Genomic DNA, 23,363 nt, shown 5'->3' with positions numbered 1-23,363 from the left:
AGCTTTAACAGGCTGCTGGTGTGCTTCAAACATAGGAGTTATTTGGGCAAGAGGGGCAAAGACTAACATGTGGGACCACACAGGAAGGGCTTGCCCAGTCTCTCATAGTGGATTACAGATGGGTAGAGTACAGCCGTGAGACGTGTCTTTGGCACTGCTTATTTATTTCTTAGACCTAGGGAATGTCCAAAAAAGTATTTACTGTGGTTTACTGCAGACAGGAGATAGAACAAATCTAGGAATGGTGGACAAAAGCCTGGGCAGTAAAGATGAGGAAGGGTGGATGTGCCTGAGAGGGTCCAGCAGTCTGCTTTCTTATGAAGAGCTGATTTACGAATGGAGACTAGTATAAACCACAGACTTCTCTCATAGGTTCTTGGCATCACAACATTGCAAATGCTCCTGTTAACAGGGAAACTTAACAAGGGTAGAGTAGCGTCAGGGATAAAAGCAATATTTTGTGTTTAGTTTGAATTATCTGTGTGATAATTCAGCCTGAAATGTAGATTGCTTCAGTATTAAATTTTACCCAACGTGCCATATAGAGTTTCTGTGAGGAAACGCTCTCAATGTTGCGAATCCAGTTCTGTCACAACTTAAATTTGCAATTAGTTGGGAGTTCCCTTTGTGGTTCAGTAGTAACGAACCCAGTTAGTATCCATGAAGACACAGGTTCGGTCCCTGGCCTTGCTCAGTGGGTCAAGGATCCTGCGTTGCTGTGAGCTGTGGTGCAGGTCACAAATGGGTCTGGTGTTGCTGTGGCTGGTGTAGGCCGGCCACTGCGGCTCTGATTCGACCGCTAGCCTGGGAACTTCCTTGTGCCACGGGTGTGGCCCTAGAAAGACAAAAAAAGTAAAATAAAAATTTGCAGTTAGCACCTTTCACATCCTTCACGAGCCCTTGGATTTCTGCTTCTGCATGTCAGATGTGTTGTTCATTCGTTTGCTTTTTTAAGCAGTTGTTACTGAGTACCTTTTATATGCCAGGTACCAGAAATCTAAAAATGAATGCGGTAAAATCTTTGCCGGCCAGAATTTTGCAATGTAGAATGATGTGGGAAGGTATGAAACAAGTACAAAACTTTGAAAATATCCTAAGAGAAGGTACAGATCATGTGGTAAGAGAGTTTGAAAGAGCGAATTTCTGTTTAGCAAGCGGAATCAAGAAGCTTCATGAAAAGACTAGACATTTATCTTTGATTTATTTATTCATTTGAAGAATTAAATACCTGCTGCCTACCATTTGCTGTGCCAGGTATTGTGCATTCAGTAGTGAGCAAAATAAATGTGATCTAGCCTTCATGGAACTTACCAAGGCTGAGTGAAAAAGATAGACTTTTATTTTATTTTATTTTATTTTAACTTTGTTTTAATTAAAGTGTAGTTGATTTACAATGTGTCAATTTCTGCTGTGTAGGAAGATAGATTTTTAGACAAAAAAATAAAAAAAGTAAAGATATAATTGCAAACTAGGAGATTCCTTAGAGAAAAGGTTTGAGTGGGTAAGAAGAACGTCCAATCTAGATTGTGTGATCTAAGAAGATCTTTCTGAGAAAGAGGCATTTATGTAAGGACTTGAAGATGAATGGGGTTTTAATTTTTACCCAAAGTAACTGAAGAGATGAGCATTCTAGGCAGAAGATCAGAAACAGATTTGTTTTAGACATGATAAATTTATTAAAGGAAATTACATTTAAAAAATTTACCTGTTTAAAGTTAGAGTAGAAAATATTACTAATTAAAATTCTTTTTCCCACTCTAACCATAAAAATGAATTTTTTTTTTTTTTTTTAGGGCCGCACCTGTGGCATATGAAAGTTCCCAGCCTACACCACAGCCATAGCAACCATATCCAAGCCATGTCTGCCACCTATGCTACAGCTCAACTCAACACTTGATCCTTAACCCACTGAGTGAGGCCAGAAATTGAACCCACATCTTCATGGATACCAGTTGGGCTTATTACTGCTGAGCCACAAGAGAAATTCCCAGATGACTTTTTAAAATGCACTTTTCTTATAGTTCACAGAATGATATTAAAAATGTATTATTATTATTATTTTGTCTTTTGTCTTTTTAGAGCTGCAACTGAGGCATATGGAGATTCCCAGGCTAGTGGTTGAATAGGAGCTGTAGCCACCGACCTACACCACAGCCACAGCAACACCAGATCCGAGCTGTATCTGCGACCTACACCACAGCTCACGGAAACAACAGATATTTAACTCACTGAGTGAGTCCAGGGGTCGAATCTGTGTCCTCATGGATGCTAGTCAACATTAATTTCTGCTGAGCCACGACAGGAACTCCATAAAAATTTATTATTATTTATAGTTTGAGGAGAATTGGAATTACCAGATGAAAAGGATGAGTAACTCTTCACATATACTTTTAAAACTTTCTAGCAAAGCAAGAAAACAAAAAGCATTGCCGAAGAACTGGAACTCATGATACTGAAAATCAGCCACAGCCTCAATGAACTTAAGAAAGAAGTAAGTATAGCTTGAAATCTAGCCTCTTTTAATTCTTTGCAAGTTGTCATGTGGTATGGTATGTATAAAACTGCCTTAGTATTAGTGTGTTCCTACACCTAGAAAATGGTTTAAAAATTTTCCTAGGACCTAGTTATTTTGAAGGCACTGTGTTATTAGTGCCATCATTTCTCTTTCAAATCCTTAACTGCTAGACCACCAGGTAACTCCAGTGCTGTTACTCTCAAAGCGTGTACACAAATGTTTACAACAGCCCCAAACAGGAAGCAATAAATTTCCATCACCAGGAGAATTGATAACTAAATGAATTTTGATATAACTATACTAAATACTATTTAGCAACAAAAAGGAACAGTATTACAATTTTCCTGTGGCCCAGCCAGTTCTTCATGTGGCAGTTCCCAGGCTAGGAGAACATTCCACAGGCACGGCCATGAAAAAAAAGGTACAGCATTAATACTGTAATGATATGGATGAATTGCTTAACCATTACACTAAGTGAAGGAAGTCAGACACAAAAAATATGTGTGTGTATAATTCTGTTTAGAAGAAATTCTTTAAAAAGGCCAAGCAGGAGTTCTCTTGTGGCACAGCAGTTTAAGGATCTGGCACTGTCACTGCAATGGCCTGGGCTACTGCTGCGGTACAGGTTCAATCCCTGGTCCAGAAACTTCCGTGTGCTGTGTTTGTGGCCAAAAAGAAAAAGGCCAAACCATTTATAGTGACAGAAAAAAGATCAGCAGCTTCTGGGGTCGGAAGTTGGGAGATATTTACTATAGAAAGGCATGGGAAAACTCTTTGGAGTAATGGAAATGTCATAAATATTGATTATGGTGATAACTACTTGGATGTAAATGTTTGTCAAAACTCTTCAAACTGTATCCTCGGTACGTTTTGTTGTATATAAAATTATGCCTTAATAAAGTTGATTTTTTTAAAATACTCTTTTGGTCAAGAAGATTTCCCTGTTCCCTGGATAAAAGCTTTATTAGCTAATGACTTATTCGGTAGGCGAAAGTCACTTTAAGTCAGGGGTTTGAGAACTATAAGGCCGCCTGTTCTTATAAATAAAGTTTTGGAGAACACGGCTCTGCCTATTTGAGATGGGTAATTGTGACTGTGTGGCCTGAAAAGACGGAAATATTTACCCTCTGGCCCTCTGCAGAAAATGTTTGTCAATCCCTGCTTTAAGTCATAAAACCAAATCTCATTTTAAAAATGAGAATATTCATTCCAATATATTAATCAGTATTTTGATGGATTCAGTTGTAGGACTTCTCTCCTGTACCCCACTCCCCAGCCCCAGCTAGGGCTTTGGGGGTGGAGGTGGGTTCTTTTTTTCAGGCCCTTCATCCCTTACAATCTAGCTTCTGTTCTAGATCTTTGCCAGATCGTAACCCAGGGAGAGAAGAGAGGAAGTGGGGAGCTAGACAGTTCTTAGTGACCGGGGCCCCCCTATGAGATGCTCGGGGCTCAGAAGATGTTTCAAGCTGACTTCTCAGTCGTGACTCTTTGAGCGTGTTCTTCAGAGGCTCTCCTGGCGCCTCCCCCCACCAACCCCTCACTTTGTAACCCCCAGGCCACGCTGCTCTCACTTTAGGGGATGCCTGGAGTCGGACTCACAGTGAGCACCCTCAGTGTGCCAAACAGCTCCCCTTCACAGAAACCTTTCTTCTCCTTTATCCCTAATTTCTTTATTCTTTTATCTTTTTTAAGAGAGTCAAGGCTTGAGAGAATGAAATTGGTTTGGGGGAACTGCATATATAAATTATACAGTGACATTTCATTGACCTCTGTTGAAACCTTCATTTTAACCTCCTGTTAAACATGGAAGATATGGCCTTAGATGGTTTTAAGAAAGCTGCTGATTCTTTCCAGCCTAATCAATCCAGCCTAATCAATTTTATCTAAACAGTTGCTAAGACTCTGACTGTCAGTAGAACATAAAATCTTTTGGTGATAGAATACATGGTTTTCTATAAGCTTTGTGTTCCTTACTTCTGAAATGGGTATAATCACATCAGCCTAGAGGAATTTTTAAAATCAGGATTAAAGGAAATAATGTCTATAAAGCTGCTTTCAGTACCTCGCCACAGAACAGGAACTTGGTGCTTACTCACTCTTCTTCCCTTGGGGTTGTTTATAAGTTGTCCCCAGAACCATTTGTAAGATTTACGTGACCTTGGACAAAGTCACCCATTCTCTAGGGACCTATTTGATAGTCTGTAAAATAAAGGGCTGGCATTAGCTATGTTCTGGGGTCCTGATGATCAAACAACACCTTTTGAATTCTTATGTGCATTTAATTTCCAAAGGAAAGTGCATTTTAATGTCTTTGTTTCTGACTGTAATTTTTCTCACTTGATCTCATGAATGCGGACTACTCTATTGTTAATTTCATACAAAGTCCCGTAATTTGAATTGACATTGGATTACTTCCAGGAAAAAAAGACTCACTTCAAACAGCCTTAATTAAAAATCAGATTTTCCTTAGGACAGTATTATTACAAGTGATCCCTTTCTGGTGACCCCCAAAATAACCTCTCTTAACATTTTTTTTTTTTAAGTCACATGAAAGAGAAGAAAAAGATTTTGGAGTTAGTAGTACCCAAAGATATCCAGTGAGAGTGAGCCATGCTTAAAATACATTTTAAAGTTAAATAAAACCTTGAGGTTTTCATTATCCTTTTATCCATCATTTCTCCTGTGACCCAAGAGTTAGAGAGTAAAGTTCCAGATAGCACTGCAGATAAGCTATACAGGGGTTATGGCCTGCTTGTCGTGGATGCCCGGCCTTTGGTCCAGTGCCTGCCATGACTTAGGTACTTAATAAAATTTGTTGAATACCCATTTGACTGTTTCTCACAGTGATACCTTTTCAAATGCATATGGAAAAGCTTATTCACCATCATGAAACTGCCATTTGATTTTCCTCTTAGTCCCCAGAATACCATTCTCTTCCTACTTACTCCTCCTCACTAACTTTAAGAGTAGCAGAAACATTGTTTTAGGTAAGAGAGAAGCTGCATGGGAACAAGCTGGTTGATAATAGGATGAAAAAGGGACCAGGCTATTCTGCCAGGGTGACCAGCTCATCTTTTGCAAATGGCATTCCTGCCAACACCAGGGGACTTAAAGACGTCCATATCTCTCCTGACCTTGGGGGAAGCTACAGGCTCCCAGAGCCATGCAGTGCTACCATTACTACAGGGAACTTGACACTTCCCTCTTAACAGGTCAAGCGGGACTGCTTTGAGGTTGCTACTCTTTTTTAAAGTACTCGTGAAGTTTTTGGTCACAAAACCTTATTGTTTGTTGTCTGTCTTTCATTACCCTTCACCCCCCCACATCTGCAGCTTCATAGTACAGCAGCTCAGCTGGCAGCAGATCTGTTAAAATACCATGCCGATCATGTGGTTCTAAAAGCATTAAAACTTACTGGAGTAGAAGGAAATTTAGAAGGTTTGGCTGAATATGCCTGCAAACTCTCTGAACAGAAAGAGCGGCTTGTTGAGGTGAGTAATAAGTTGCTAGTTAAAAGGAACTGTAGTTTAATGAAAGCTGTACTGTCATCAGGGAGTATTAGCATGCATACAATTTTTGGTTAACTCATAGGAGCATTTTCTCTGGTGCCTTTGGAATTTTAAAAATAGCATGTTTCTCTGTTCTGTTCTTAGAACTATCTGGCCTCTAAAGCAAAATATTAAAAAATGCTAGAACCCTCAAATGAACTTCTTAATCTTCTTCCTTATTCTGTCAGAGAGATTAGATCTTGGAGTCAAGCAATGGAGGTTCATCTTATGACCCTGTTTGTATTTGAGTCTTTTGAGTATCAGTGCAAAAGAGATGGCACATTCAAATTAGGTGTTTTTTTTGTTTTTTGTCTTTTTGCCTTTTCTAGGGCCACTCCCGCGGCATATGGAGGTTCCCAGGCTAGGGGTCAAATCAGAGCTGTAGCCACCGGCCTACACGAGAGCCACAGCAATGTGGGATCCGAGCCACGTCTGCGACCTATACCACAGCTCACGGCAACGCCGGATCCTTAACTCACTGAGCAAGGCCAGGGATTGAACCCGCAACCTCATGGTTCCTAGTCGGATTCGTTAACCACTGAGCCATGACGGGAACTCCATCAAATTAGGTTAATTTAAAAAGAGATTGAGTTCCCATTGTGGCTCAGCAATAACAAATCCATGAGGACGTGGGTTTGATCCTTGGCCCTACTCAGCGGGTTAAGTATCCAGCATTGCCATGAGCTGTGGTGTTGGTCACAGGTGTAGATCTGGTGTTGCTGTGGCTGTGGTGTAGGCTGGCAGCTGCGGCTCCAATTTGACCCCTAGACTGGGAACTTTATATGCTGCAGGTGCATCCCTAAAAAACACAGAGTTTAACAAAAAGAGCTGTTTACAGTTGCATGGAAGGGTGTGAGGGGAACCATGAGAGTTCACAAATCGGGGTTCGTGATAGCAGAGCGGGTGCCACTCCTACACACAAATTAATGGGGGGAGGCAGGTGGGGTAAGTGGATTCTGGAAACTGGAAGGACATAGAGTCCTTCAGAGAGCCACTTTGAGAGACTGTAATTTTAGGACTAGACACCTGCAGGGGAAGAACATGAGAATAAAGGCCCTTCCCCTCCTCATTCCTGCTGGTCTATTGCCAGGGCTTCACATTGGCCAAACCCAGCTGTAGACCTCATAGGTCAGTCTCCCAGGGCAAAAGCAGATTTGAGAGAAGGAAGAAGTAGTGGATATGGAGGGACAAAGAGAAAACAGGGAGTTCCCGTCGTGGCGCAGTGGTTAACGAATCCGACTAGAAACCATGAGGTTGCGGGTTCGGTCCCTGCCCTTGCTCAGTGGGTTAATGATCCGGTGTTGCCGTGAGCTGTGGTGTAGGTTGCAGACGCGGCTCGGATCCCGCGTTGCTGTGGCTCTGGCGTAGGCCGGTGGCTACAGCTCTGATTCAACCCCTAGCCTGGGAACCTCCATATGCCTCGGGAGCGGCCCAAGAAATAGCAACAACAACAAAAAAGACAAAAAAAAAAGAGAGAAAACAGTCAACACAGTTTTCCTTCTCTGAATCTCTCCTCTTCCGCCCAAATATCTGTTATGTGTTACTGGTGCTTTTCTTGCCCCTTTTGTTATAATTCCAAGTATTGATTGATCCCAAACCTTTTATGTGTTGAGAATGTCAGACAGCTACTGAGGATATGTGTACTTAATGCATGTACATAGGAGGAAGACATATATTTTCCCCTTGTATGTATGAGGAATGTCCTAGCCAACATGTATGTAAAGGCACAGATATGAACCATCTAGCTGTCTATCTTACCTCAGGTACCCTGCTCACTGAATTTGAGGCTAATGGTTAGAAGAAACCTTTATTTTATTTATTTATTTATTTATTTGTCTTTTTGTCTTTTGAGGACCACACCCACGGCGTATGGAGATTCCCAGGCTAGGGGTTGAATCGGAGCTGTAGCCCGCCAGCCTACACCAGAGCCACAGCAATTCGGGATCCGAGCCGCATCTGCAACCTACACCACAGCTCACGGCAACGCCAGATCCTTAACCCCTGAGCGAGGCCAGGGACCGAACCTGCAACCTCATGGTTCCTAGTTGGATTCGTTAACCACTGCGCCACCACGGGAACTCCCCTTTAGTTTTATTTATTTATTTTTGTCTTTTGTCTTTTTAGGGCCGCACCCGCAGCATATGGAGGTTCCCAGGCTAGGGGTGTAATGGGAACTGTTGCCGCCGGCCTATGCCAGAGCCACAGCAACACCAGATCCAAGCTGCGTCTGCGACCTACACCACAACTCATGGCAACGCCAGATCCTTAACCCACTGAGGGAGGCCAGGGATCGAACCCACAACCTCATGGTTCCTGGTGGGATTTGTTTCTGCTGCGCCACGATGGGAAATCCAGAAGGAACCTTTAGACTAACCAGCTTCTTTTCCTTTATTTGTTTACGTCTCAAAACTACTAGGAAGCATTCTCTCTCTCTCTCTCTCTCTCTTTTTTTTTTTTTTTCCCAGAAATGCCCAGGCCATGGATTGAACCTGAGCCACAGCAGTGACAACACCAGATCCTTAACCTGCTGAGCCACCAGGGAACCTCTACCAGGGAGCATTCTTAAAATCACTGTACATACATGTCCTTCTAAAAACAGATCTGATATTGGTTTGTTTATAAATCAAATATGACCATAGACAATCTTGCTAATTAATTGTAGGAATCCTGCAGCAAATCTTTTTAAGAGGTGAAAACTTTTTTTCTAATTATCTGTTTTAAGCCTCAAGATTTTCATTAATTTTCCCTGCTGTAGGCTCTTTACTCATTACATCAGTTTTGCCTAATCCAGTGTTATTGCCTGGATAGGTTGATTGTGGGGAGCAGTGTTATTTGTCGGCAGAAAGAATGTATGGTTTGTGGTAACTGACATAATTTAGCTGAGAGACCTTGGGTACGTCCTCCTCTGAGCCAGGTTTCTTCATACATGAAATATGTGGGTGCTGCAAGGTCCTTTCAGGATTCCTCCTGCTTCTCATATTCTCTGACCACCTTGCCATGATCAGATAGGAAGTAGAAACAATACAGGGTTTGCCAACCATTATTTGTTCCTGCTTTATTCCTAGAGAATCTGTTGGTAACCAATATAGTATTCTAATAATCTTTCCATGAATATATACATCTATTTCTATAGGTTTTAATACATTTTCTTTTCTTTTTTAATTATAAAATGATACTATGTGTTGTGAAAAATGAGAAAGTTGAACTACAGAAATGTTTTCTTGTAGACCTGTCGATTGTTGAGACATGTGTCTGGGACAGAACCTCTTGAAATAACCTGTATACATGCAGAAGAGACATTTCAGGTGACTGGCCAACAGGTATGATCAACAGCAGGTTGTTCCTTCCGTATTATGTTTTATCTGAGTGTCAGAACAAATTGTGCACAAGGAAGACATCAATAGCTTTGCATAACTCTAGGCCAAAGAAATGAAGAAAACAAAGTTAATGGAATTTTTGTTGATAGTGTGCCAGAACATTCCATTGGATTATCTGGTCATCTGCCAAACTAGAAACTAGCCAGTTTAACTGATGTCTTAGTTTATATCTATTTAAATGAAGCCATTTACAATGGAAGGTGTTATAGCACATTTGAAAACTAAGTTATCATTATGTGGCAAGCCATGAAAATACGTTTCAACCCAATAATTCCTAAGGACATAAGGAGAATAAAATATAATAATAATAATAAAATAATAATAATAAAAACAATATTTGTTACAACATGACTTACAAAATAACAATCTTAAGTTAGACAAATAATATGACATTAAAATAATTATAACTAGAATTAGCAACATCAAAAATGTTTCATTAAATGATAGGTGACGAAAGCAGAGGTCCTATTTGTTTATATGCTATAATTGCTACTGTGTAAAATGTGCATATATAAGGAAATGACTAGGAATGTGCAGAAATGAAAGTTCGGCATGTTTGGGAGAATCGTGAGTTACTTTTTTCTGAATGTTATATAATGTTACTTTGTTTTTCAAAAGCATTTTAAAAATTAATGTCCCATTTAATACTGTCTCTGTCAAATTAATCCAAGAGAAATAATGAGGGAGAGGACTTTTCTTTTTTAGGTCTAGGCTGTAAAATCCACTCTACCAAGTGTTCTTATTTATTATGGCAGCCAAAAGGACTTAACCCCTAATTGCACCGTTAGATGGTAGATATTGAGCCCCCTGGATTTATAGTTGAGAACAGCGAAAGCAACCTAAGGACAAAGGTGGTGTGTGCCCTCTAGCAGACCCACGTTGGATGTTGGAAGGATGCTTATGCTCCCCTGTCCTGTGAAGAACCATGTCAAAGACATTTCATGGAAGCAGGAACTGCACAGGCACCTTCAGCAGTGACTGTCTGCTGAGCATTTTATTATAACCAGAGGATTTCTGTTTATTGGCAGAAACCAAGACTTCAATATTTACTTGTCCATTTGGGAGTCCTCCTACTTGCTTTTGCTGTAAATCTATTTAAGTAGAACTAAAGTTTGGCTCTCCTGCCCTTTGCACTCAGCTTTTGCTCAGGCCCTACTTGCTATTTGGTTTTAATTCTCTATTTACTATTTTCATTGCAGCAAAGATATTAGGAAAAGCCATATTTTCTTTCCCAGGATGGGAATAGATTGAGCCTGTTGTCAATTTCCAGAACCGAAGAAGCTTTTTCTGTTGCCATAGCCTCAGCTTTTATTCCAAATCTTGGCCGTCTTTCTCACAAAGGGATACTTTAAGGAAATAGAGCATGCATCAAGGATAATTTATATTATTTCTTACTATCCCTGCCTTAGCAATATCATATTTATATTTCCTTCATAATGTTAGATCACATCCAAGACACAGTTGAACAGTTTGCACATTGTGCAGTGGCTCCTGGTCGGGAGAGCAGCACTGCTGAATCTAGCTCATGGTCCACTTGTGAGGCGTGTGCCTCCCTTCCCTGAAGATGGGGAACCTTGTTCCACTCATACAGTGGCCACCTGCTTGTCAAGCCTGTGCCTGTGGGACGGTGCCCACCCAGGAGGAGCACCTAGGTCTAATTCTCTTGAAGGCAGCCTGTCCCTGATCATATCAGTTTTCAGGTTCTCTTTCCTTTTTTTGAAATTGAAGTATTGTCTGTTTACAATGTTGTGTTAGTTTCTAGTCTACAGCAAAATGAGTCAGTTTTATATGTATGTATATATATACATATATGTTCTTTTTCAGAAGCTGATATGTAATGGAAAAGAATATGAAAAAGAATATATATATTCTTTACTATATTCTATGTATTCTGCATATATGTTTTGTATACTTTAAATATATATTCTATATTCTTTCTCATATTCTTTTCTATTACATAGCAGTTTCTGAAAGCTCTTCAGTGACTTCCTGTCCCACTCAGAATAAAAATCCATCGTTACTCTGCATGTTTCTGCATCACACGGCCATCGATGCCCTTCCTTTTTTGTCTGTCAGTCGTCACACAGGCTTACTGGCTGTTGTTAGAACATACCAGAAATGTTCCCACCTCAATCTGTGGCTCCCTCGCCTTCAGTTCTTTTCTTTCATGCCACCTTTTCAAGTGACCACCTAACTTAAAATACTATGACTACCTCACCCCCCCATCCTCCTTACCCTCTGTTCTTGTACGTGTCATTTATCATCTTCTAAGATATCTCATGATTTCCTTGCATGTGTTTGTCTGTCTCCCCCACATTATAATGGGAGCCCCATGAAGAGAGGAACATTTATATATTTCATTCACAACTGTTTCCCCAGCACGTGGAACATGGGTGCAGTGCCTTGAAGATAGCATGTGAATGAATAGCCATATATTGGTTACTTGGTATCTTTGCGCCTCAGTTTCTCTAGCTGTAAAATGGTAATGATGCTTAATTGGGAAGAGCAGTATTCGTTTGTGTGTTTTGGAGGGTTAATACTAATATATATCAAGTACCTAACTCAGTACCTCAAGGCTCTCTGTACCATGTGCTCATAGGTGTGTGCATATGTTACTGCTCCTACCATTACCAGCACCACTACTACCCACTACTACTACTTCTCCTGTTACCAGTACCAATACCAGCACTACTGTGGCTGCTACCACCACTACCACTATTGTTACTACTACCACTACTGCACCGTCTCTTATACTGCAGGTTACAGTACACTCTTTGCAGACTCTTCAAATCATGCTATGGAAATAACTTTTTGGAAGCAGAGCTTTCCTTGACTAAAGATAATTGCTCCCTGAATAAAGGCTTGTGCACAATAATGCACACTATTGATCTGTAGATAAGACTAAGAAACAGTAAGTTTTGTTCTACTCTGTATGTCCATATTGCCCATCATGGGGCTAATGTGTCGAAAGTGCTTCGTAGTTGTGTATTGAGTTGATTTGAACAGTTCAGAGCTAAGTGTGGTTTCCAGTGTGAATCTGAGAGCTAAGATTTTGCAACTCACACCTGTGTATATTGTGTTTCTTCAGATAATTTCTGCTGCTGAAACTTTGACATTGCATCCATCTAGTAAAATTGCCAAAGAAAATCTAGATGTATTTTGTGAAGCCTGGGAATCCCAAATTAGTGACCTGTCAACACTGCTGAGAGAAATCAATGATGTGTTTGAAGGAAGACGAGGTGGGAAACTGTCCACATATTGAAATATATTAGTATTTTAATGTAACTGTTAGTTTTTAAATATTAAACCTCAGATGCAAAATTAATAACTTGTTATAACCCAGTTAGGTTATTTTTATAGTAAAGAATCTTCCATGAAAAATTGTAAAAACAGTATTTGTCCTTCATTTTAGTATCAAAGCAAGATAAATTATTGTATAACAGTATAGTAGATTTCCTTGAATTAGTATTAACATTCTAGTTTTCTTATTGAAATAAAGTCATTTTATATTTCTTATAAATTGTTTTTTAGTTTTAGTACAAAAGGTCTTGTGTAATACGGTAATTCTCTGATTAATTCTACTAACTTCATAATGAAATGAATGTAGTTATTTGATTTTCGAATTGCTTTCCTTCCACTTGGATGGAATCTCTTTCCTTGATGACTGCCCAATCTTGGAATATTTCCTTTGGTGGGTAAGTTCATTGGTATTTCTATAGCATGTAGAATAGCACCATACAATGTGCAGAAGGTATAATTTTTACTTTTTATTTTAATATCAACTGGGAGTTTTATTTATTTCCCATTGTAGTGTGTGTCTAGTTATTCATAGTTATGTGTTATATTTTTTTCTTTCTAATGGTGTCTGTTACGTCAAGCATGCTTGTTTTTTTAATTAAAATGTCATTTAAAATCATAACATCAAATTACATATTTATTTCTACTAAATATGAACATTTAAACATTTCATTTTTTTTTTAAATACCCATTTAGGATAATTGCCAATTTGCTTAAAAGTCGGGGAATGGTAGACTTTGTAAATAGAACATACTTGGTGAAGTGTAATGAATGCTTACTATTCTCCTACATTTTAAGATTTCTGTGATAGAGTTCCCATTGCGGCTCAGCAGTAAGGAACCTGACTAGTATCCATGAGGATGCAGGTTTGATCCCTGGCCTTGATCACTGGGTTAAGGATCTGGCATTGCTGTGAACTGTGGTATAGGTCGCAGATGCCAGGGGTCTCAGGTCTGGGGTTCATTGAGAAATGGGGTTAATTGAGATAGAGTTGCTTGATTTCTTGCCTTTTTTCCCCCTCTGACTATGATCAGGAATCTCATAAGAACAGCTTTTTCCCGCAAATAAGTCCAACTCTGGATTTTGTTAGCTATTGTTGACTAGACTGAGTCCAGTGTCACAGCGTTGCTCTTCCTATTCTGCCTGGTTACTATGACAAGCCTGCCTGTTACCTTGCACCTGCCCACTGCTTTCTGTACAGAGTGTATTCTTCCAATTCTTATTTTTCTTTGCTACTCTTTGTATAACTCATAACTGTTATTACAGCCTTTGCTGTATTTGAGCCACCTTAGTTCTGCTCTGCATATCTTGACTTTTGTATCAGTTAGCCAACCAAATAAACATCAAAGAACATGCTAAGCAATGAAAAAGAGCCTGTAGTGGTCTCGTACTTGAAGTCCGTCTGAGAGTTAGGTCATTGTCTCCTTACTCTGAGACCCTCAGCTTTCACAATAGGGCCTCCTGGGATTGTTTCAAGAACTGGAAAATCAGTTGTTGTCTTCCGGCTTTTCTGCCTTCATCCAGTTATGCCTTCCTAGAGTTCCCACTGTGGCACAGCAGAAAGGAATCCAACTAGTACCCATGAGGATGTGGGTTTGATCCCTGGCCTCACTAAGTGGGTTAAGGATCTGGCGTTGCTGTGAGCTGTGGTGGTGGTGGCAGACGCAGCTCGGATCTGACGTTGCTGTGGCTGTAGTATAGGCCCACAGTTACAGCTCAGATTCAACCCCTAGCCTGGGAACTTCCCTATACCTGGGTACAATCCTAAAAAGCAAAAAACAACAAAAATTATGCCTTCTTACCCAAACCTCCAGGGAAGCCATGGTCTTTGTATTAAAAAGGGACCAGATCAAAAAGACTCCATGTTCCCTTAGTGATGAGTGTATATCAACATTTAGAATTTGAGATTATTTTAAACAAATAAATATCGAAAAGAAGCTTTCCTCTCTTAGCTTGTAGATTCTATCCCTTATGTAAGGAAGCTGAATTTCCTTTGTCCTATTTGAACCATCTTTGAGGTCAATCTGACTAAGCTTCAGTATATGGGGATGTGCCAGTGGCTCAGTTCCACAGCTCTGCTCCCCTCTTATCACTTGGCAGATTGGATGCATGGGTTGCTGCTCACTGAAATGGGATGAAAAGGAAGAGAAACATGCTTGTACATAAATATGAGCTTAATGGGGGGATGTATGAGCTGGAAACAAGAGTGATTCATCCAAACAAGTGATGCTGGGGCATGATAGTAGAAAAGAAGAAGACTGATTTTAAAAGCATTTTCATGGAGTTTCCGTTGTTGCAGAGCAGAAACGAATCCGACTAGTATCCATGAGAATGCAGGTTCGATCCCTGGCCTCACTCATCGGTTTGGGGATCCAGCATTGCTGAGAGCTGTGGTGTATGTGGCAGATGTGGCTCAGATCCCACGTTGCTGTGGCTCTGGTGTAGGCCAGCAGCGGCATCTCCAATTCAGCCCCTAGCCTGGGAACTTCTACATGATGCCAGTGCAGCCCTAAAAAGCAAAAAAAAAAAAAAAAAGAATTTTACAGGAAATATTTGTAGGATTTGAAGATTAATTGAATGTAGAGGTAATGGAGGCTTTAAGGACAACAGCTGTGTTTGGTCTAATCCAAATTCTAAAATACCCCAGTCCTCCCCCTGAGGTTAGCTAATAATCTACCATCCTTCAGTGATGAGGGATTAATTTTAAGTGGGTCAGGGAACATAACTGTTTTCTGACTGACCATGCCATGTAAAGCCCTTTCCAGTACCAAAAAAGCTAATTATAAGAACTTTTTTTTTTTTTTGGTCTTTTTTGCCACTTCTTGGGCTGCTCCCGCAGCATGTGGAGGTTCCCAGGCTAGGGGTCTAATTGGAGCTGTAGCCGCTGGCCTACACCAGAGCCACAGCAACTCGGGATCCGAGCCATGTCTGCAACCTACACCACAGCTCGCGGCAATGCCGGATCCTTAACCCACTGAGGCCAGAGATCAAACCCGCAACCCCATGGTTCCTAATCAGATTGGTTAACCACTGAGCCACGACGGGAACTCCTAATTATAAGAACTTCTAATAAGGAATACTCTAACACATCTTCAGTGAAATAATAAGGCTTTCTTTCCTGTCCTTGGAGGATTAACTTTATTTTGTAGAGACGCAGAAAAGCTTTGGATATGGAAAATGGATAGCAGTTAGGTTGTTATGAGAAATCCTTTTGAACGTAATTATGGACCAAATACATCTGGAGCTGTAAACTCCAAGTAAAGATGGAACAAGCGTGTTGTTTAAACAAAGGATTTATGGAGTACTGAACTTAGGATACTCCTGTGACGACAGTGCTTCCAAAGCAATTCTATGTATGAAAATCTGTACCAAATATATTTTTCCAATTGCTTCTAATGTTTATAGCATGCTTTCATCAGATAGAAATTATTTATTTATGCTTCCTCTTTAATTTGACAGCCAAACATAATTGATTCAATATATTCTTGCTCTGCTTAGAATCAATGGTAATAATTAGACATGTCTGGGAAAAAAAACCTCTAGACAATTAATGATAAAATGACACAGATTCATCATTTTTGGTATTTTTATCAACTTAAGAAATTATTACTTGAGTTATATAAAAACTGGGGGAGAGAGAATCAAGTTTAGCTGCATAATATTTGGGGGAAAACTATCTGAAAAATGGATCAGTTTTGCAATTATCCTCCATTTGGAAACTGTTCTGAGTCCAACTGTTGCGGAAACCGCAAAAACCATGGCAGTGGAAGGAGACAAACAGCACTCAGAGATATGGAAAAGCAAGGTTTATTCAGCACCGGTCCGGGCTCAGAGGAGTCACCTCCAGAGTCTGAGCACCAGGTCTTTGTTCTCAGTAACTTTTATACACTACAAGGTCTTGATTTTTCCATGTAAGCATCCCGGACCTCCCCCATCCCCAAGCAGACAGTGTTCCTCCCTAAGAAACTGAGCAAGCAAGATTACAGAAGCAGAACTGATAAGCAATGCTGGGTACCTGATTAGCAGGGCTGCTGGCTTGGACATAGGGCACACAGTTGTTACATTATTACAAGAAGGGTGGTATAGTGACTGAGCATAGCTGGAAAGGCTTGCAGCTGCCTTCTTAGCCAAGGAGCAGGGGGGTTGTTCTTTAGTTAAAACTCTATTTCACAACCAAAGTATGGGAATAGAGAGCAGGTATTGTCTTGTGGTCTAGCGGCTTAAGGGTCTGGTGTTGTCACTGCAGCTGCTGGTGTTACTGCTGTGGCATGGGTTCAATCCTTGGCCTGGGAACTTGCAAATGCCATAGGTACAGCCCCCCTCCCCCAAAAAAGAACAAAAATAGAGCAAAACAAAGAACTACCTATAAGAGGGCCACAGGGCTTGGAACTGCTAGATGGTTAATATTTGGGGAAATTTTTTTTTTTTGTCCATTGTCTTTTCAGGGCTGTACCCAGGGCACATGGAGGTTCCCAGGCCAGGGGCTGAATCAGAGCTACAGCTACCAGCCTATGCCACAGCCACAGCAACATGGGATCCGAGCCGCATCTGCAACCTACACCACGGCAACACCAGATCCTTAACCCACTGAGCAAGACCAGGGAATGGAACCCGTGTCCTCATGGATACCAGTCTGGTCTGTACCACTGAGCCACGATGGGAACTCCAAAAATTGGGAAATGTTTATGGCAATAAACCAAATTATATAAAGGCTCTCTTTTCATAGCATTCATTCCCCCTCACCTTCTGGTTTATCTAACTCTGTTGCATCTTGGAGAAATAAGAGTTGAAACAGTTGGCTTTTTTTCTTTTAAATTCCCTTGACTATAAATGTGACCGTTTCAGGATGATGGGCACTCTGAGTATCACTGTGGTAGGTAATACAGGCTTGCTCACCTAAGCCAACTATACCCAAGTATAGTTCTGTTGGACAGTGCTGATCCGGAGGACAAACTGTCATTAAGAGTCCCTCTTCTATAGCTTATTAAGACCACTTTTTAGGAATATTGTAGGCAGGAGTCAGACTTTGAATTGAGAGATGGTGAACTTTGAGATTCTGAGTGACTTGGAGACCATCTTTGTTAATCGTCTCACTGATAAATAAGAAACTTTAGGGCTGAGACGGGGCATGGAATTGACCTCTTTCCCTTTAAGTTGTGTTGTTCTCTCATGATCTTGAGAACAGAAAACTATTAATAAAAAAATACCCTTGCAATTCTGACATGACAAAGAAATGATTTGAATCATCAAACTCTTCTCTGACATAGAATTTACTGCTGTGAGGTTTTTTATTTACAGGATATGATTTGGTTCTTGGATATGTTATGGATATGTTTATCTATTTTTATTTTGAAATACTATGCAGTTTCTATATCTAGAAATTCGAGGCTTTTTTGTTTGTTTTGTCGAAATTTCTAAAGTCTCTTTCAAGTTTCTTCCAGCAGCCCTTTTCTCATTTTATAAAGTGCGTGGGCAATAAATATAACTTAAATACTTGTGAAAAAAAAAACAAAAAACTCTTCCCAACTGCCATTAGCTGAGTCTTTTTTTTTTTTTTTGCTTTTTTAGGGCCACACTCACAGCATATCGAGGTTCCCAGGCTAGGGGTCCAGTCGGAGCTACAGCTGCCGGCCTAAACCACAGCCACAGCCACGTCAGATCCAAGACACATCTATGACCCACACCACAGCTCATGGCAATGCCAGATTCTTAACCCACTGAGTGAGACCAAGGATTAAACCCGCAACCTCACAGTTCATAGTCAGATTCCTTTCCACTGCACCACAATGGGAACTCCACTATTAGCTGACTCTTAATGACAGTTTGTCCTCTGGATCAACACTGTCCAATAGAAATATAATGCAAGCCACATATGGAAGTTAGAACTTTCTCAGAGGCCCAAGGAAAATTTTAAAAGAAACAGATGAAATTCATTTTAATATTTTTAATTTAACTCAGGGTATCTAAAATATTATTTCAGTTTGTGGCCAATATTTAAAAATTACCAATGAGTTATTTTACATTTTATTCTTTACATTAAGTCTTCAAAATTTAATGCATATTTTATACTTAGAATACATCTCAATTCAAACTGGCCTGTTTCAACTGCTTAATAGTCACATTGGCTGGTGGACTCCATATTCAACAGCACAGTTCTTTTTTTATTTTTATTTTTGTCTTTTCTGGGGCCGCATCTGCGGCATATGGAGATTCCCAGGCTAGGGGTCTAATCGGAACTGTAGCTGCCGGCCTGCACCACAGCCATGGCAACACGGAATCCGAGCCGTGTCTGCAACCTACACCACAGCTCACAGCAACGCCGGATCCTTAACCCTCTGAGCGAGGCCAGGGATTGAACCCGCAACCTCATGGTCGGCTTCGTTAACCACTGTGCCATGACGGGAACTCCAACAGCACAGTTCTTTATGAAACTTTAAATATGTTGTGAGCAAGTTCACCCTGTTCATGTAATAGTCATTCAAAAAAAAAAAAGAAGTTACTATCATGGCTCAGTGGTTAACAAACCCAACTAGTAACCATGAGGTTGCAGGTTCAATCCCTGGCCTCGCTCAGTGGGTTAAGAATCCAGTATTGCTGTGAGCTGTGGTGTAGATCATAGACAAGGCTCGGATCTGGCATTGTGGTGGCTGTGGTGTAGGGCAGCAGCTGTAGCTCCGATTGGACCCCTAGCCTGGGAATGTCCATATGCCTTGGGTGCAGCCCTAAAAAGCAAAAAAAAAAAAAAAAAAAAAAGACCAAAAGAAGAAAAAAGCCATTCTCTAAGAAAGGAAGCCTTTTAATGAATGCTCTTTATTTATTTTTATTTTTTCGCTTTTTAGGGCCATGCCTGTGGCATATGGAGGTTCCCAAGCTAGGGGTCTAATCAGAGCTTTAGCCACTAGCCTACACCACAGCCACAGCAACGTGGAATCCGAGCCACATCTTCAACCTAAACCACAGCTCATGGCAATGCTGGATCCTTAACCCACTGAGCGAGGCCAGGGATCTAACCTACCACCTCATAGTTCCTGGTTAGATTCGTTTCCTCTGTGCCATGACAGGAACCTCCTAATGCTCTTATACTATACTACTTTCGCCAGTGGAACCATATGAAATTACTGTTTGGGGGAGTTCCCTTGTGGCTCAGCAGGTTAAAGATCTGGCCTTGTTATTGCAGTGCTTTGGGTGACTGCTGTGGTGCGGCTTCAGTCTCTGGCCTGGCAACTCCTATCTGCTCCAGATGCAGACAAAAAAAAAAAAAAAAAGAAATTACTATTTTTGTATTTCAAAGTGGTTGAGTATCAGTAATATCACGGTTCCACCTACTATTATTATAGCTGAACATACTTCCTTTCATTGAACTTAAGAGGCAATTACTGTTCAAATCATATCTTTTATTCTTATCCCATCCTCCACTGTAACCTGACTTTATATGTGATCCAGAAGCTGGAAAAATGAAAGTGCAGGGATGAAGTGGGTTTACACATCTCCTTCCTTTCCATAGTTATTGTGCTTCCTGCCATGTGTTAGTTATCAGCCAGAAGATGGTTATTTGCTTTATTTCATCCTCCTATCTTTACTCCAGCGTTTTCATCTTTCCCGACCAGGAGAATATGTTATGAGGTTAGCTGTGAATGATTTCGTCTGGTACTTGCAGAAAAGGAAGCCAAAGCTGACAACTGGTAGCGATAAAAGGAGAATCTGGTTTCATTAGAGGCAGGCCGCTAAGAGAATTCACTGTGAATGAAGCCACTGATAAATATAAGTAACTGTCAGTGAGATAGTTTGCCTTTTCGCCGTTATGCTGAGGTAGATAGAGAGTGGCCAACATAGATGCGTTAGACATACGATTGTTGACAGTCTTCATGTTCACCAACCAAATTACAATTTTGTTTTTCAGTTACATGTAATTAATAGAGGAAAATTTCAAAACTAATGTCCTGATGTTGCTATTTAATAGTATTTTTTAATTTAAATTGAACAATGGAAAATGTGTTTCAAGTTATATGTGTTATTTATAGGAGAGAAGTATGGCTACCTTTCACTTCCAAAGCCAATGGTAAGTAGAGGAGTTTTGTTTTTATTCAGAATTTAAATTATGCTTTTGTTGCCTTTTGTTACTCCCCCCAATCTCCTCTGATTGACATTACAAAAACAAAGCTGGGATATTAAATCCCGACTGTTCAGGATTGTCATTCTGAGTAGCAATCTAGATGGAGCCCATAGTCTGGTTATTTGTGGTGGGTTTGGGCAGTTAAGAGAATAGGCAATAGATTTTATGGTTAATAAGAAGTTAGTGGTCTTTTTGTTCCTTGTATCTTGGTGCTAATTCACAAGGTTGTGTTGGAACCATTTTATGCAAACTAAAAACTTTCTTAATGCTTTCTACCATGATGAAAACATGCCATGCTACATATATGTAGAGACTTGACATGTTTTAGCTTAGACAGCTGAAACGGACTGCATTGCAGAATAGTGCCCACTAGATGGCAAACTTGGTTACATTATTAAGATGGATTCTGTATGTTTTCAGGCAAATCTTTTCAGTCTTCATTAAATACTTTAATATAATAATTTGTAAAAATAAAAATAATAAAAACTGGACAAAGGAAGAAGATGCAGATGATGCGACAGGAGGAGCCAAAGAGATCATTGATCATCTCTTTTCAAATGAACCTATGAGGCAGCCTGTGTGTGTGTGTGTGTGTGTGTGTGTGTGTAGCGACTCCCTGGAGTTATTTTCTATCCTTTACCTCCTCCCATTTCTTCTATAGTCAACAGCATTAAAAAATCTCAGAAGGGCTCTGTTAAATGAGCAAATATAAACTATGGGATAGAACAAAAGAAAAAAGTTGAGGCTGTCCTGTTCTGCAGTGAAAATGGTGGCAGAAGTAATAAGTCATGATAATAGTGAGGGAAACAATGGAGAAGTACACATGCCTCGAAGGTATCCTTTTCTTTCTTTCTTTCTTTCTTTCTTTTTTTCATGTTTTACTCACTCCCTGAGACCTGGAGTGAACAGTGCTCAGTTTTCAAGCTGAATTTCCTGGCACACATATAAGGCACCCATATCCATGCTGAAAGTAGCTCTCTAATGATTTCAACCACTCTAATGATTTCATTACAAGACTTCCCCACGAAACCCCCTCGCAACAAGAACCTTTTCTCTCCTCAGCCATTAACAGCCATTCTTTACAAGAGGTACAGTCAGTGTTTCTCCATTGTGCCTAACAGAATGGGAGAGAAAGGCTGACTTGTGATTTGTTATGTCTGTAGTCTAGAAATTATTTTTTAGTTGTCTCTCCTCTTCCTGACATACATATAAAGAACAGATTTCTCTCATATTTATTCCTTCTTTTTTGTCTTCTAAGAATTTGGTCTTCTCTGGAATCTATTATACATCCTTTTTTTCCTTGAAAACTAACTCATAGATAAAATTTGTCGTCAATTGCAATAGCTTTCCAGGGTCTTTATTTTCTGATAAATTTACCGCCTTAATATTATACATGCTGACTGAAGCCATTGAGCCAAATCCTCCAACAGTGTACCAGGACTCTGGGTTTAGCACAAGCCAGCAGGAGTACCTCAGCTTGCTAAGGTATCTTCCTAAGCTAAACAAACACATGTTTTATCATAATTTATAATTTGTATACATATGTATGGATATATTCTCTGTGTGTGGTTTAAAAAAATGTTTCCTTTGAAAAATAAATGGCTCTCTGCAGCTCCTGGCCCCTTGATCTCTATTAGCCCAGCTGTTCTGGAACTCCTGCCCCAACTAGGGGAGACCCCACCAGATCTCAGAATGAGAGGAATGCCCAACTGGGGCTGCCATCTGTAGAGAACTTAAGAATATATTTTTCAAAGAAACGTTGCTATTGGTAGGGGTTTCTACCAGTAAGTAAGCATCTGTGGGTGAGCCTGGACCCTAACTAGTGTATAGTGTTTTCACCTCCCCTGGAGGGCATATATTCTGAGTTCCAAGGAGCCTACATAAGAACAAATGTGCTCTTTCAAAAATAGGGGCCATCAAACATGCTGGTTCAAATATTAAATCTAAACCCTAAATATAATCTCTTATATAACCTGGGACATAGAATTAGGAATCCAGATGTCAATGAAACTAGAGTGCTAAAATGGAGCCCTCCAAAGGGCAGACTGGTTAAAGGAATTGAATTCCAGAGTCCTAACTAGGAACATTTTGAAGGCTACATATAACAGTTAATCTTATTACATCTTTTCTTAAGGAATAATTCAACAGAGGGGCTAGGGACGTTTCAGGGTATAATAATTGGACTATGAGAAGACTGCAGATAGTCTTTAAGTGTTTCTTAGGGCACAGATCTGCTTTCCCCAGCTCCAGATTTCTCACTAACTACTTGTTCTAAGCACAACTCACATGTTAATAGAGTCTTTCCAATTATATTTGACCCTTGAACAACATATGTTTAAGCTTGGGGTCCACTTATGTGTGGATTTTTTTTTTTTTCAGTAGTACGTGGTATGCTGTGGAATTGGTTGAATCCACAGATGTGGAACCACAGATACTGCAGATACAGAGGGCTGATTATCCGTTGTGCATAGATTTTTTTTTTGGCTTTATTTATTTATTTATTTATTTATTTA

General features: G+C 40.1%; 1 protein-coding gene across 1 annotated transcript in view; it reads left to right on the top strand.

The window, feature by feature from the left end:
- Window positions 1-23,363, top strand: part of CTNNAL1 (catenin alpha like 1) — a 73,093-nt gene that overhangs the window by 38,981 nt on the left and 10,749 nt on the right. Inside the window, exons 8-12 of the mRNA XM_047768111.1 lie at window positions 2,405-2,491; window positions 5,848-6,006; window positions 9,291-9,383; window positions 12,529-12,679; window positions 20,759-20,796. Coding sequence (XP_047624067.1) covers window positions 2,405-2,491; window positions 5,848-6,006; window positions 9,291-9,383; window positions 12,529-12,679; window positions 20,759-20,796 — 528 coding nt within the window. The remainder of the gene's footprint in view (window positions 1-2,404; window positions 2,492-5,847; window positions 6,007-9,290; window positions 9,384-12,528; window positions 12,680-20,758; window positions 20,797-23,363) is intronic.

The sequence above is a fragment of the Phacochoerus africanus genome, chromosome 2 (genome assembly GCF_016906955.1).
Source record: "Phacochoerus africanus isolate WHEZ1 chromosome 2, ROS_Pafr_v1, whole genome shotgun sequence".
In the NCBI taxonomy this organism is placed as follows: domain Eukaryota; kingdom Metazoa; phylum Chordata; class Mammalia; order Artiodactyla; family Suidae; genus Phacochoerus; species Phacochoerus africanus.
This window is presented reverse-complemented; position numbering and strand designations above follow the sequence as displayed.